This window comes from Camarhynchus parvulus, chromosome 3, assembly GCF_901933205.1.
Source record: "Camarhynchus parvulus chromosome 3, STF_HiC, whole genome shotgun sequence".
In the NCBI taxonomy this organism is placed as follows: Eukaryota; Metazoa; Chordata; class Aves; order Passeriformes; family Thraupidae; genus Camarhynchus; species Camarhynchus parvulus.
Window position 1 is genome coordinate 4653464 of NC_044573.1, and position 14834 is coordinate 4668297.

The 14834-nt window shown below is 50.3% G+C and overlaps 1 protein-coding gene across 2 annotated transcripts; it reads left to right on the forward strand.

The window, feature by feature from the left end:
- The first annotated feature begins 64 nt into the window (after positions 1–64).
- On the forward strand, positions 65–12270 carry BUB1 (BUB1 mitotic checkpoint serine/threonine kinase). 2 transcript variants are annotated; one of them, XM_030946463.1, is made up of 25 exons: positions 65–138; positions 328–387; positions 480–624; positions 872–1068; positions 1563–1603; positions 1868–1962; positions 2272–2318; positions 2421–2611; positions 2810–2958; positions 3732–4069; positions 4705–4757; positions 5255–5395; positions 6151–6246; positions 6557–6647; positions 7015–7090; positions 7595–7775; positions 8267–8360; positions 8743–8966; positions 9354–9494; positions 10071–10186; positions 10816–10977; positions 11102–11259; positions 11342–11519; positions 11688–11794; positions 11975–12270. In XM_030946463.1, exons 1-25 carry the CDS (start codon positions 122–124, stop codon positions 12168–12170), a joined length of 3294 nt encoding a protein of 1097 aa, XP_030802323.1. In that variant the 5' UTR covers positions 65–121; the 3' UTR covers positions 12171–12270. The 2 variants fall into 2 exon arrangements, with proteins under 2 accessions (XP_030802323.1, XP_030802324.1); XM_030946464.1 differs by having other exon boundaries at positions 8267–8345.
- The last annotated feature ends 2564 nt before the right edge of the window (positions 12271–14834 follow it).

Consider the following 14834-nt stretch of genomic DNA (forward strand, 5'->3'; position numbering starts at 1 on the left):
GGGATGCAGTGCGGGCCGAGGGCTGGCCAATGGGGATGCAGTGCAGGCCGAGGGCTGGCCAATGGGGAGGCGGTGTGCGGGGCCGCGCGCGGCCAGTTTGAATCGGCGGGAGCGGTTGGGCATGGACGAGCCCGGGCGGTGAGCGGGGAGCGGGATAACCGGATGGGGAATGGATCACGGGATGGAGAGCGGGGTCGGGGGTGTCCCGGCCCCCGGAGCTGTGCGGCTGCCGTGGCCAAGCGGCGCCATAGGGGTGGCAGAGCCCCCGCCCGCCCCGGGCCCTTCCCAGCCGCCCTGATCCCGGCCTGACCGGAGTTTTCCCTGCAGGAATTACGAGGCTCAGATCCGGAACTACCGAGGGCCCGACCCTCTGGAGCCGTGGGACAGGTGAGCGTTGGGCCTGGCTCGGGGGGTGCCGCATCCCCGGTTCGGGCGTTGCCCCATTCCCGGGCCCGGAGCTGACCCTGGGATGGTTCCAGGTACCTGCAGTGGGCAGAGGGATGTCTCCCTCTCCCAGAGAAGCAGAGCCGCTGGCCCGGGCTCCTGGAGCAGCTGGTGGAGCTGTTCGTGAGCGACAAGCGGTACCAGCAGGACCCGCGGTTCGTCAGATACTGCGTCAAACTGGTGGGTACGGCTGCGCTTCTCTGGGAATTAAATTCAATTAAATTATCCTCATTCACCCACCCCGCGGTTCTGGCACGGCAGAGAGCTTTGGGAGGACCGGGAGGCCTCGGGAATTCTCATTCTCTGCAGGACAGGGGGATCAGAAAAAAGCAAGAGTGTGGTTTTTAAGCTGTGTAGCTTGGAGAGATTCGCCTGAACTTCTCTGATACTTTCCTCTTATGGTGACTGAGAAATTCCTGTTGTGCAGGCAGAGTTCATCTCTTCCCCGGGCCAGTACTTTGAGTACCTGCACGGGCAGGGAATCGGAGCCAGGAGCTCGGATTTCTACCTGGCCTGGGCCCGGCTGCTGCTCAAGGAGGGCAACGCGCAGGGAGCAGCAGCCGTGCTCCAAACAGGGCTCCTGAACCAGGCACAGCCCCGGGAGAACCTGCAGCAGCTCCACTGGTAACTCTGCGGCCTCTTCTGCTCGTTTACTCTGCGCTCATAATTACTCATTATTAACCGTATGATTTTTATTTTTAAAGTTTTTTTTCAGTGTGCTTATTTTTGGTAAAGGGAGGGTTAAACTTAATAATGTTTCTTTGCTGTTGAATATTCATTGGGTGTTCTGGGATGGATATTAGAAAAAAAAAAATAAATCCCAGAGTGAAGCAGATCCTTGGAATTGAGCATTTAATTCTGGGAAGCTAAATGCAAAAAATCAAAAGTAATATGTAATATAAAACATAAAACAAATACCCAATTCTGTTCTTCTGCTGCCTCTTGGAGGCCTTTTTAGTTTTGCAGCTGTGGAGATGTCCATATACAGTACAAACCTTGCTTTTCAATGTTGCATTTCATGGCGTGATTGTACGAGGAAATCCAAGATTGCTGGGAGGCAGGGAAGGGTGAGGGACAGTGATTTCATGGTAATAACTGAGGGTTTTTTTGCACTTTAGCTCCCTGCAGAGTTATGATCCTCGGAATCCTCCTTTGCAAGGTGAGGACGAAGAGTCCTGTTTGATCTGCAGCTCCTCTAAATGAATTTTTTACCTCAATGAGTGAGTTTTGTCACTGAAAAAAACCAAATTCCCTGTAGAAATCACCTTATTTTCCCTCTGTATGTGAAAAATTCTTAAGGGCAATGTATTCAAAACAAGTTATTAATTTTCCAGTGCTTCAAGTTAAGTAAAAATCACAAAGGAGCAAACAATTTTTACTCATTAATGAATAGGAAATACTTATGTTATATTTTCTGTCCCAGACCCTGCTGCTGTAAAACCACTTCAGACTTCCCATGCTGCAAATCAAATGGCTCCTCCAAAAGGTGTCTCAAGCCCTAATCCCTGCAAAACTCAGGTGAATTATGAATTATTTGGGAGAGATGTTTCATGTGGAGTTTGGGTTGGTGAGCTTGGCTGAACAGGGCAGACTGACTGAGTCTGGTGCATCCCAAAACTGATACGGAGATGATGTTGCTGCTGTGATGCTTGCAGCAGGAAAACACCCCCATAGGAATGTCCCATCTGGGAAGCACTGGGACACACCCAGTGGCCTGACACATTCCCAGAATCACAGGAATAATATTAGCAGTGCATTCTGTGCCAGTTGTGCTGCTTGAACTTAATTTAATTTCATTTTTTTTTGTGTTTTATTTCCCTGCTTTAGGGTCTGGATGCTGCTGGTTCTCAGCCCTGTGCTGCTGGAAGAGAAGTGTAAGTGGTTGGGAGGCCCCTTCAAAGTCCCACAGTGAGAAAGCAAGCTCTCTGCTGGGACAAGCCCCCCAGCCCTGGCCCTTTTCTCCCTCTCCCTGCCAGGAACTACATCACCTACATCTCCAAGTCCGAGGTTGCTCCGAAGCCGCCGTCGGGCGCCGCGGGCTGGGAGCAGGTCCCCATGTACGACAGGAACCTGCTCCTGTGCCAGGGCTCCGAGCTCTCCTTCGAGGAGCTGAGGGCCAAGAGATACTTCAGGAAATATGAGCTCCTCAGGAGGCAGCAGGCACTGGGTATCCTCCTTTTCCCAGCTCTCCAAATGGCTCTTTCCTGGTCAAGCTCATGCCTTGGGCTTCTGCCAATGCCACATTCGTGGTGTCTCTCCTGAGGAGGCACAGTGAGCCATCAGCACCACATTAATTCATTTAATCTCACTGTTTGTGGTCATGCAGAGCACACATATTCATTTAGTCTCACTGTTTAATCCCTAGAGGAGGAGCAGAAAGACTCCTTGAGGAAGAAGGAGTCTGCAGTGCTGGAGCTCCAGGCCCTGCAGCAGAAGCTGGACCAGCTCACCCAGCTCTCCAGGAGCCTGGAGGAAACGAGACTGGAGCCAGCAGCTGAGCCAGGCCAGAGAGGGGTGAGTGCTTCTGGGATGGACAGGAAGGTTCTATGTGGGCTTATCCCAGAAAATCCAGCCATGCTGTAGGAGCCAGAGTTGGTTTTTCCCTGGTGTGAGGCTGCAGCTGGGCTCTGCTGCTCCATGCAGAGCAAGATGTGACCTTGAGCTGCCCAATCTTCCTGCATGGGATAAACCCCTCTGAGGGGGCTTACAGAGTGTTACAAAGCTGAGCCACAGCTTTCACCAGCTCCAGGAGGTGCCTGCAGGCTTCTTCCAGAGCCCAAAAATGAGCTGAATTCTTCCTGGGAATGCATCCTTCAAACTGGGACGGGCTCAGCTCATCCGGTGCACGTCACAGACAGACACCAGGCTCTGGCTCTGGGCTTTCTTCAGAGCTTATTGCAAAAAGGAAAGAGGAGAGGGGGGAAAAAAAGTGTAAAAACATGTTTGATATGTTTTCCTAAGAGAGCACTGTGGGATAGGATCTCTCTCCAGTCTGGAGGCTGAGGCTGCAGTACCAGTGTGGAAACCTGGCACAAGCTGCAGCACCCAGGTTTTAAAGGTTTCACCCTGAACTGTGGCTTTGCTTCTCCACAGTTTAGTTTGAGATACAGCTAGAAGTTCTCTCGGGTTCTGGGCACATGGAACTAACAGGAAAAATAGGAATGGCTGTACCTGGGGGGAACCTAAAGGTTCTGTTACATTGTGGTCACGTGGAGCTGGTAGAGAAAATGGGAATGGCTGCATCTGGGGGGAATCTGGGTGTCACAGAACGCTTCTCATCCCTAAAGGCGCCCCCACCTGCGAGGCCCAGCACATCTCACATCCCAGGGAGCTGGATGGCACCTGCTGCAGGGCTGGATGTGCCAAAGGGCCCAGCTCTGGTGCCTGAGCAGCCCCAGCTCCAGGCACCACCAGCTGCCGCTCCCACCCTGCGGCCAGCGAAGCCCCTGGGAAACCACATCCCAGCCACCTCCCCCTGGGAAGCAGCAGAGGAGAAGGACCCAGCTGGAGCTCGGGCAGAGCCTGGGGAGCTCCAGAAGAGTTTGCTGCACCCTGCCTTCAGTGCTGCTCCAGCCCAGGAACAGGCTGGTCCTGACCCAGCTCTGCCTCGGAGCGCGGGAGAACTGTGAGTGTGAACAGGCTCCTCCTCAGACTCCTCCTCTCAGTTGTGAAAATTAACTAAAAATAAGCCTTTCTTCCCCTTCTGGAAGGGAAAAAAATACCTGACCTGAAGCCACTGTTTATTAGAGTTAAATCAAACTTGGTCCTCGTGCCCACGTTTAATTCCTTTCCCCCTCTGGTTTAATTGCAGTAAGAGGAACTTTTGTGTGTAGTGCCTGGAATAAACCCCAGGATGTGCTTTGCTCCTGCAGATCCCACTCCAAGGTCTCCAGAGAAAGATAAAAAGTGCTGGTGTTTCTCTCCTGCACTTTTGCTGTGGGACTTGGCCACAAAATGGGGGGGCAGAGGGAGAAACCCAGGCTGGCAAAGCAAGGGTGGCTCAGTGGACTTGGCCAAGGTGGGAACAGTTGTTCGCTCGTGTTCTGGAATTCCTTGGAGGCAAACTGTGTCCAAGGAGAGCTCTTAATGCATTTTAACCTTTTTAAAGGACTCTGCTGCCTCCCAGGTTATTGGCAGCTATAGGAGAAACTTTCCAGGGTGATCTTTATTAAAGGACCTCTCACCTCATTGAAATAGAGATTAAAATGGGATTTAAATAGCTTTTATCCCAGGGTAATGTTGTGACTCTTTCTTCTGAAGGTCCCCTAACAAAGGATGCACTGGATTAACTCCTGCTGCGGATGTGAAGGAAGGTGAGGAACCTTTGGATGGGGACTGATGCCATTGGTGTGGCTGTTCCCAGCTGGGAATCATTAACTGCAACCCTGGCAAAGCTTCGTGACTTCCCAGCCTCCATCCCTGCATGCCTGTGCAGGGTCTCTCTATCCCTTCCATGGGACATGGATCCAGCCCCTGTTCCCATGTTCTGAGCAGTTCCTTTTGGAGCATGGCTGGGAATCGCTGTTTGTCCTCACTGCCTTCCTGCTTCACTTTCTGTGTCAGGATAGAGCATTCCTGGGAATGGCAGATGGATTCCTTGGAAGCCACCCAGCTGTCCCAGGTCCCTGTTGCCCTCCAGGGCAGCCTCCCTTGGGACTCTGCCACGCCAACCTCTGAACAAGCCAAAATCTCCCCCCAAATTCTGCGTTGCTGCCGCTCATTTGTTTACTTCCCTCGCCAATATTTTGCTGGAATGCTCATAAACAACCCCAGGCTCCTCCAGGAATGACCTTGCCCTTGTGTTTTCCAGCCTCCAGAGTTGGGAATTCCTCCTTTGCCTATGGAAATGCTTCCCAGGCCACCCCCAACACCTCGCTGGGAGGAGCAATGGGGGCGACAACGCCCTTCAAGGTGCAGCCCTCACCCACGGTCCACACGAAGGAAGCCTTGGGTAAGGGCTGGAATGAAGTTTTCCTTCCCCTGGAGCCCCTGGGATCTTCCCTGGAAACGTTAGTGGAGCCTTTTCTAGCCAAGGGAGCTGTTCAGGGATGGGCATGTGCACCATCCAAAGAGGAAAATCACATTAAATCGTTAATTGTCTATTGGGATTATCTGGGTGACCCAAAACTTCTGACCAGAAACTGATGTTTTAACAACATCCCAGCAGCCACATCCCATCAATTCCTGCATAAATCACTGCCAGGCTTCTTTGGGAGTGTGTTGTCTGAGCTGCTTTTTCAGGGAATCCTGTTTGGGAGGTGAAGACCTAAACCACACTAATTTGGAAGTTCACAGTCAGCTCTGCTTGATGCTGAGCTGAATAAAAATGAAAAAAAAAAACCAAACCAAAAAACATTAATTAGTCCTACAAATATCTAAGTTTTCCAAAAATCTGAGAAATTAAAGAAGAATTTGCTCTCTTAGGAAACTTGGAATGTCCCCTTGGACAGGGAATAAAAAGGGCCACGACCAAGAGTGTGTTGGCAAAAATTGGCCCTTCCTGTGTCTGATCAGTTGTCTGAGGTGTTTAAATGCAAGAGGGAGGAATAACTGGTTATTGACTGCTGATAAATTATAATAATATTATTAATTGGCATTTAAGGCTGTTAATAGAGTTAATTGGCATTTGATTTGGCTGCTACACAATGGAAGAACCTCTGAAAATTTCTTTATTATTTATTCCTTTATTATTTCTTCTTTTCTTAGGTGTTCTCATGGATATGTTCCAAACACCCTTCTTGCCTGAGCCATCTCCCCTGGAAGACAGTGAGGAACAATTTGAAGCCTTTTGCAGAAAAAGTGGTGTGTGCTTTTTATTTCCCATGGAATTCCATCCTTTACTTCCCATTGACCCCTCCCACCAGCCCTTGCTGTAAGAGTTGAGCCAGTCTGAGACCCAAGGGCTTTACAAGAGTGAGCAGAGAGAGAGATTTCACATCTGGGGTTGGGCTGGAAAAATCTCCTTTCCAAGAGTTTGTAGGAAAGGAGTGGGAATTCTGCAGGTGCAGCTGGATGGAGCCCTGAGCACCACGTGCCTGGAGAGGGGGGAGAAGGTGGCTGTGTAAATAATCTTTATTGGGTGAAGATAACAGGGGTTATCTTTTATTTTCAGAGCCTGGTGGATGTTTGAAAACGAGCATTGCTGTCCCTGCCACTCCTGCCTTTGCCATCTTTGAGGATGAGGAGGAGAAGGAGAATGGAGGGTAAGGAGGGGAGAAGGAGCAGCTGAGCTCAGCTCCTTAAAAATCTGGGAAAAAATGGATGCCATTCCATGGGACTTTGCTGTGGCTGTGCCAGGATACAGCTGGTGGAGTGGCAGGAGCAAAGCAGGAGCTGCTGCTCTGGGATTGCACAACTTCCCAGTTTGGACAGTGCTTGGACAGTGCTTCCATTCCCTGCAGAATTTGGGTATAACTCTGGGCTGCTGCAGCTTCTCCGAGTTGCTGCAAATGGGGCTCTTAAAATAAAATTAAAAATTCAAGTTACAACAAACCAACCTTTGTTGTGAGCAGTGTGCCTGGGAAAGCTCCTGGGGAAAAGCTGTTCTAAAGTTTTTGGGTCATTTTTCAGGATCCCACAGCACAAGAACAAACCAGAAGAGCCCAGAACGTTTGGAGAGCATCCCTTGACTGGCTGTGCAGCAGAAGTGAGTGGTGATCCTGCAGGGATTAGCCTTGGAAGTGGGTTATGCACTTAGGAGGGTTACCACAGTGGGTGGATTCACCTCTGCTCTATCCCAATCCCATAATATTCCTAGGAATGATGCCTGCTGGAGGCTGGATACTTCTTCCCATTTCTTGAGCGTTTTTGATTGTTGATTGGCATAAAATGGATGGAGAACTCCACCTCTCAAATGTGTGGGCTTGGCATCAGTTTGGGGGAAAAAAAGAGACATTTCATCTTCCTGCAGCCATCTTGCAGCTTCCATAGCCAGGGAGATGGATAAAACTTGGAGAGAAGAGATCCCTTCCCATGGGATTGGCTTTTCCAGGCTCTCCCAGCAATTTCTGGTGGTCTGGCATTTTGCTGTGGCTTTGACTATTACCAACATTCAGACCTAGTCTAAAACTATGGAAACATGGGATTTTGTTTATATTCCAGGATAATTTTGACGGTTTCATTTTAAATCTTGGTTGTTTTTCCTGCCTAGGAAGAAACGGGGACCACGGAATTCCTGCGGGATGATTACACGGTGTGGAATGGCCCCTGCAGCAACAAAGCCCTGGCTCCCAGTCCAGACAACACCAGGGATTTTGCCCGAGCTGCCCAGCTCATGTCCACACCCTTTAATTACCTGGCAGCTCCTTCCCAGCCCCCTTTGCAGGACAGAGGTAAAATAAGGAATTTTTGGTGTGGGAAACATTGAATTTGGTGCCTCGTGACTCCATTTCTGCCCAAATCCAAATCCCACCCAGGTGTGGCTCCCGCTGCTGCCACTCCTGAGTCCACATTCCCTGTGGAACAGCAGCTCATAAGCACTCCAAGGATTTTTAATTGGGATAAGAGGAGGTGGTGAGGGACAAGAGAGGCTTTGTGTGTCCAGCTGCTGCTGTGAACCATTCCAAGGGGTTGGGAATATCCAAACATGGGCTGAATCCCATCTGGGAGCACCTTTATGCTGCTCTGCTCTTTTTAAGTCTTGGAATCTGCTCCCTGGAGAAATCCAGGTGTTATTTTAACTCGGATATTTGAAATGAGGCTTTGTTGAGTTCTGGGTTTTGCGGCAGCAGCTTTTGGAGCTGCTGGCTGAGAATACTCCAAATATTCCTGCTTTTGGGGAAATAAACATTGACTTGCTCTTGTTCTTGCTCCCTTTGTTCAGCCTGTAAGGAAAGTTTGCCCCAAATGAATTTGGAATTCTCTGGAGAACTGCACAGGCAGCCAAAGCCCAAGAAGATAAGGTATGCTGCTCCAATGTAAGTGTCCCAAGGTTTTCCCCTGTATCAGCCTGGCTCTGCCCAGCACTCTGGGGGTAAATGGACCTGGGATTGGTGACCATGCCCCCAAAATCCTTCCAAGATTTAAGTTCTGCCCCATGGAAATTAAAAATTAACTGGCCAAAAATTCCACTGTTTTCTTCTCTTGGTGAACTTGAGAATTATTAGGAAATGGGTAAAGTGACTGGACCAAACCTAGTTTTCCCAAAAAAATTCCATTTTATTCACCTCCACGTTGGCTGCGGTGGCATTTGACACATTTTTGCTCCCTAATGGTGCCAAACCCCCAAGGCAGAAGGTTAATAATAGAATACTATTATAACATTATTAATAATTAATGATACTTTGTTTAAATCCATAGCCCTGTTCTCCAACACGTCCCAGAACAGAGAGGGCTTCGTGGGAACCTCCTGAAACAAGGGACTGGAATCCAGGGAATTGCTGCAGCTGCTTCCCAACCACTGCATGAGCAGACAGCTCAAAGCAGAGCTGGACATTCCTCCTGCCTTGGGGTGGACAGACCTTCCCAGGAGATGCTCTGTGGAGCTGGGCAGGACAGCACAGCGTGGAATGGGAGACCTGCAGGTACACAGCATTCCCTGGTTCTCCTCCCTGCATTCCAAGGGCTGTGCCCTGTGCACTGGAGGGAGCAATTCCATGATTCCTGTGAGGAATCACTGCTCACCTGCGAGGGATGTGAGGAGGGATGAGTGTGGGTTGGGCCTGGATTGCACATTGCCATGGGTACTCCAGAGTGCACTTTGGGAAACTCTGGATTTCTGGGCAGGTGCAAAAGATGGAGCGTCAAAATCAAGGAATACTTCACATATCAAGGAATACTTCACATATCCTTATCCCTCCTGGGGTATTTATTATTTTCTTCAAATCAGTGATGCCCTCTCAAGCCCAAGCTTGTGTTACCTCCTTGGAATGACACCCAGAGCTTAAACACTTCCCTTTTTTTCCATGAAGTCCTTGTTGAGAACCCTTGGGACAAGGAATTGATTGGCAAATTCTTGTCGGAGCTCCCGAAGCCGCTCCACACCTACGCCAACTACTTTGAGTGGGAATCTCCCCTTCCCTTCATCAAAGTGAAGGATGAACTCTCACTGGGTAAGAGCTCCTTCCAGCTCATGGCTGCCAAGCATTTCTTGAAGCTTTTTCTAGGAGAACCTTTGGGAAGTGTGTGGGAATTCAGCTTCCTTGTGTGTGTGTGTGTGTGTATCTCCAGCTCATCTCAGCCTCAGGTTGGGAGTTAGGCCTGGGGTTGGTTTGTTTGCCTTTTGTAGCATGAGCCTTTTGGATGAGGCATTTTTCCCAGTTCTCCCTGTAAACTGGGCCACAGCTCTTCAGCTTTGTGTGGAACAGCAGCGGGCCCATGTCAACAAAAGCTGTAGGACAGGGATTGCAACATCCCTGTGGGACTTAAACATTGGTGTTTACTTTTCAGGGCATGCCCTTTGGAATTTGACTGCTTCCAGGGGGTCAGGCAAAAATAGAAACACTGGGGTCGAAAGTGTGGCGAGTCCAGCACTCCTGCTCTCTCCTGTTCCTAGCAGGAAGAGATTTGTAGGGAAAGACTTGATCTAGGATTAAATCATTCATATGGGCTGGTGCTTTTCTCTTTTTTTTTCTCCTGATTTTCCTCTGTGGAGTTGGCAAGCAGGATTTAATGTTAATCTTTTAAAGGTTCCAGCTCATTCCATGTGGACTGCTTGGTTGGAGAAGGAGCTTTTGCCCAAGTTTATCAAGCTTCCATCCTGGATGCCAGTAACCCCCAGAATAATCAGAAAGTGATTTTCAAGGTCAGTGGTGTTGGGCCACAGCAGCTCTCCTCGAACAATCCTGGAGTCTGACCCTCCCCCATGGGTGGATTCACACACATCCTTGGCCTTTCCATGTCAGATCTCCCTCAGGACCTTTATGTGGATCTCCTCTTCAACATTTAGTCCTTCAGGAAAAACTAAAGCCCCTCTTTAACCCCTGAAGTGAAACTTTTTCAGGAAAGGAAGGTGATTTATGCTTTCCTTGGAGCATCAGGGATTCACAAAGGAGTGTGTGGAATTGTGGCATGGGATTGAAGTCTAGGTTTGAGAGGATTAATCACAGAGTTTATCAACTGAGGTTAATTATTGTGCGGGTGGGGAGGCCCTGGCACAGGCTGCCCAGAGAAGCTGTGGCTGCCCCTGGATCCCTGGAAGTGTCCAAGGCAAGGATGGACGGGGCTTGGAGCACCCTGGGGTAGTGGAAGGTGTCCTGTGGCAGGATATGGAAGATAGGACTGGATCATCTTTCAGTTTCCTCCCAAACCAAACCATTCTGGGATAAGTTCATGAGGGAAGATGCCTGATCTGCCATTAAAAGCCCAACCCAAGAGGAACCCCAGCTTTTACCGCTCCCAAATTTTCCCAGGAAATCCCCTCCTTTCTTCCAGGTCCAGAAACCTGCCAACCCCTGGGAGTTCTACATTGCAACCCAGCTGGTGGAGAGGCTGAGCCCCAGCGTGCAGCACCTCTACATCCACTTCTATTCCGCCCATTTCTTCCCCAACGGCAGCGTCTTGGTTGGGGAGCTCCACAACTACGGAACGCTGCTCGTGAGTGCCACCAGCTCCTGCTCCGGAGCACCTCTGCCCTCACAGAGCCTTTCCTCCTCCTGGTTTTTACCTCCTTTGGGAATGTGTTGTGCCTTAACCCATGCTGTGTGTCCCTGGCTTCCAGAACGCCGTCAACGTTTACAAGAAGCTCCCAGAGAAGGTGATGCCCCAAGCCCTCGTCATCTACTTCGCTGTCAAAATCCTCCACATGGTGGAGGAGTTGCACAGCTGCAAAATCATCCACGGGGACATCAAGCCTGACAATTTCATCCTGGGAGAAAGGCAAGTGTGTCCTGTTGTCACCAGATGTCACCTCATGGGAGCCTGGAGACACTGAGGGGGGTGTTTATTGTCCTGGTTGAAGGTTCCTGGACAACAGCACGTGTGACATCGACGGGCTCTGCCACGGCCTGACCCTCATTGACCTGGGACAGAGCATCGACATGAAGCTCTTCCCTGAGGGAACAGCCTTCACTGCCAGGTGTGAAACGTCTGGATTCCAGTGCGTGGAAATGCTGACAAACAAACCATGGAACTACCAGGTAAGGGATGGCCTGGAATCTCAGCAGTTACTGCACACCAAACAAGGGGACTCTGGTACCAGAGCTGGAGCCTCTTGCAGAGCCTCTTCCCCTCCACGGGGTGTTTTCAGCTCATTTTTAGTGCTCTGGGTGTGTTTTTGACACGAAACTGGTGTGTTTTTGGTTTAGACAGACTACTTTGGGATCGCAGCCACCGTGTACTGCCTGCTCTTCGGGTCCTACATGCGCCTCAAGGACGACAACGGGGTCTGGAAGCCTGAGGGAACCTTCAGGAGGTGGGTGTCCAAAAAATTCCCCAAATCTTTGCCTAGATTTCCTAGAAACCCACGTTAGTACCACATTGCTCCGAGGTCAGGTTCTGTCACACCTTTCCTAACTGGGAGCAGAGTAAAAACGAGTATTTTAACAGCTGCATTTAGCGCTTTTTTTTGATGCTTTTTTGTCCCTTTTTGTAGGCTTGCCAACGCTGAGCTGTGGAAGGAGTTCTTTGAGAGCCTGCTGAACATTCCCAGCTGCCACAGCCTGCCTTCCCTCAGAGCCCTGCGCCAGAAGCTCAAGGATTTATTCTGCAGGTCCTACGCTAAGGAAATCAAGTTCCTTCGGAACAGACTTGTTGTGTTGCTCATCGAGCACAAACGCTCACGGAAATAAGGGTTGACTTTGCCCAGTTTCCAAGGACTTGGGGTTTTATGGATGTGGAATATTTTTGTAATAACTTGGTTTCAAATAATAAATGGGTTTGGGGTTGACTTCAGCAACGATGGCTTGCATGTTTCTGTGCTTTTTTGGGGGGGAAAAATATGCTAAATTGAGTTGTTGATTGCTTTGGGAGGCAATGGGTGTACTTGGACTGGGTTCTTCCTGCTCTGCCTGTCCTTAGGAATTCCTAGGATGGAGGAAATGGAGGTTTGCAGGTCAGATGTAAGTTGGACAGGACTGAACCCACCCTTGGCACCTCCAGTTCTGACCTCCCCCCACATCATTATTCAAGCTCAGGGGAAACTCAGAAGACAAATGTCTCTTGTTTGACTGTAACGGCAGAATTTTGGGAAGTGTTCCATTAAAAGGGATATTTTAGCAGCACAACCCCCGCGAGGGAGGGGAGGGCATTAATTTGAGTTTTGCATCTCCCCACAGGAGGGAGACAACAGCCTCCTATTCTCCCTCCTCCTGCTTGTGTTTCAAGGGTGTTTTTCCTCTGCTTAAACTGTTCAGCTGGAAAACCATGGTGAGCCTGAGCACCTGGTAGAGCGTGGATGGTTAGGAGGAGCTGAGATGTGTTCTAGACATTGCTGTTCTCCCTCCAGCTGGGGCTCCTCTCCCTGCCCTGATGGCAGAACCTCTCAGATTCCCCTTGGAAGCAGCCCACTTCCCGTGGCACGTGGAAAAGCCTTGGGCTTTGATCCGAAGCAGCTGGTTCCTGACTCAGCTGGAGCGAGTTGCACCAGGAGGCAGATCAGCTGGAGCAACCTCAGAGCTGGTGGAAACATAAACATTGGATGCTGGGGTGGCTTTTTTTGTTCCCTTTCTCCCCTTAGTTGCATTTTTTTTTACGAGCTGAGCCGGAGCCAGCTGTTCTCTGGCCAGGCCAAAATCTCTGCCAGGCTTAAGTTTTTAGATGTATATTGTAAATTATATATTTTTAGTTCCTCGTATAATGCAGAGGGATGAGTGGAGGAGCACTTTCCAGAGCATTATGAGCACAATGGAGCTTTTAGCTGCAGATTTGCCCTTAATAAATGCTGTTATTTCACATTAAACACCCTTAAAAACAGCCCCCTGTCCCAGCCACCTGCTCCTGCCCCCTCCCACCATCACCCCACCAGAGGCAGGGAGGAGAAAGGTTAAAACCTTTCTACGTGGGGTAAAAATGGATCAGTGGAGTGATGAGGCGGGGTGGAGGTTCTGCTGCTGTGTTTTATTTAAACCAAGCTGTTGAAAGACCCAGGAGTGGAGCCCAAGGAGGGCCCAGCTGGCAGGGCGACGTTTCCTCGCCGGCACGCGCCGGCTCCACGCCGCTGCAGATCTCGAGGTATCCCCAGAGTCGCCCTTTAGAGATAACTCATCTTGGGGCCTCCACCACCCACACGGGAGAGGAGAGATTTCCTGGCGCGTGGGTGGGTGCCTCTGCCTTTTCTTCTGCAGAAAACCCAGGTTTTACTCATCTTTCACCCTCTCCCATCGAGCCGGGGCCCCCGGGCTCTGAGGCTCTCTCCCGGCTCCTCCATCCCTTGCTGGTGCTGGCCCATCACCACTCAGCCCCGGCCAAGCCCTTTATGCTGCCACCTCCCTGCAAGTCCTGGCCAAAATTCTTAATTTTGGCTTTGAAGGCATTAACAGGGATAAAGTGTGAGGTTATTCAAAGCTGCAGTCACCTCAGGAATTAGTCAGGTGCACGCTAATGAAGCAGCAGTCCTGGTCCCCCTCCTTGGGGTCACCCACGGCGATATCACTTGCCCCATTAGGAACAATAAATAAATTTAAATATACATTAACAGGTCCCAAATGCACTGGTGGCAGCAGGGAATCCAAGCACCACCCCCTGCCCAGCCCAGGGACCACTCAGGTCACAACAGGACCATTCTTGTCACTTCATTCACCCCCACATCACTGTCACCTCCGTGGATGTGTGGAGATCCCCCAGAGAGGGTTTGGGGGTTTCTTTAACTAAAATACACATTTTTTTAACAAAACCCACCTGTTCTTATCTCTATCCAACCTTTGCTGTTCGAGCACCCCCACGCTGATGACACAGGGCTTGATTTTGGGTTGGTGTTTGAAACTGGGAGCTCTGTAAAGGTCAGGCTCCAAGCCTGGCTCAGACAAAGCCTCGTGCTTGAGGCTCAAACCTGATTTTATCTGGCAGCACGAGTGAAGTAACATTTATCATGATGGGTGAGGGAGAAGGAGAACAAGGTGTCATTTTTTTCCGTTGGTGCTTTGTTCAGGTCAGAATGGGTGAGCACCTGCTGACTGGGGAGGAGGGCTTGGGGGTGGTTTTCCCTGGGGGTTTTCAGGGCACTGTGAGGAGTCTGTTCCCTCCAGCCAGGCCCCATCTTCTTTGCTCCAATCTCCTCCCTGGCCGCTTCCCAATGGCTGGGACAACCTGCTGGGGTTGGGATTGGGCTCCATGATCTGGGAGGTTGTTTCCAACCTAAGTGATTCTGTGATGGCACAGAGGGAAGGCTGGGTGGGAGATGCCACAACTGGAGTGCTGCAGCAGCATGGGATCCCCTCCATCCTCCTGCATCCCTCTCCTTTCTCCCTCCTCATTTCCATGTGGGACATGGGAAAGCTCCCTGCACATGGATGCCG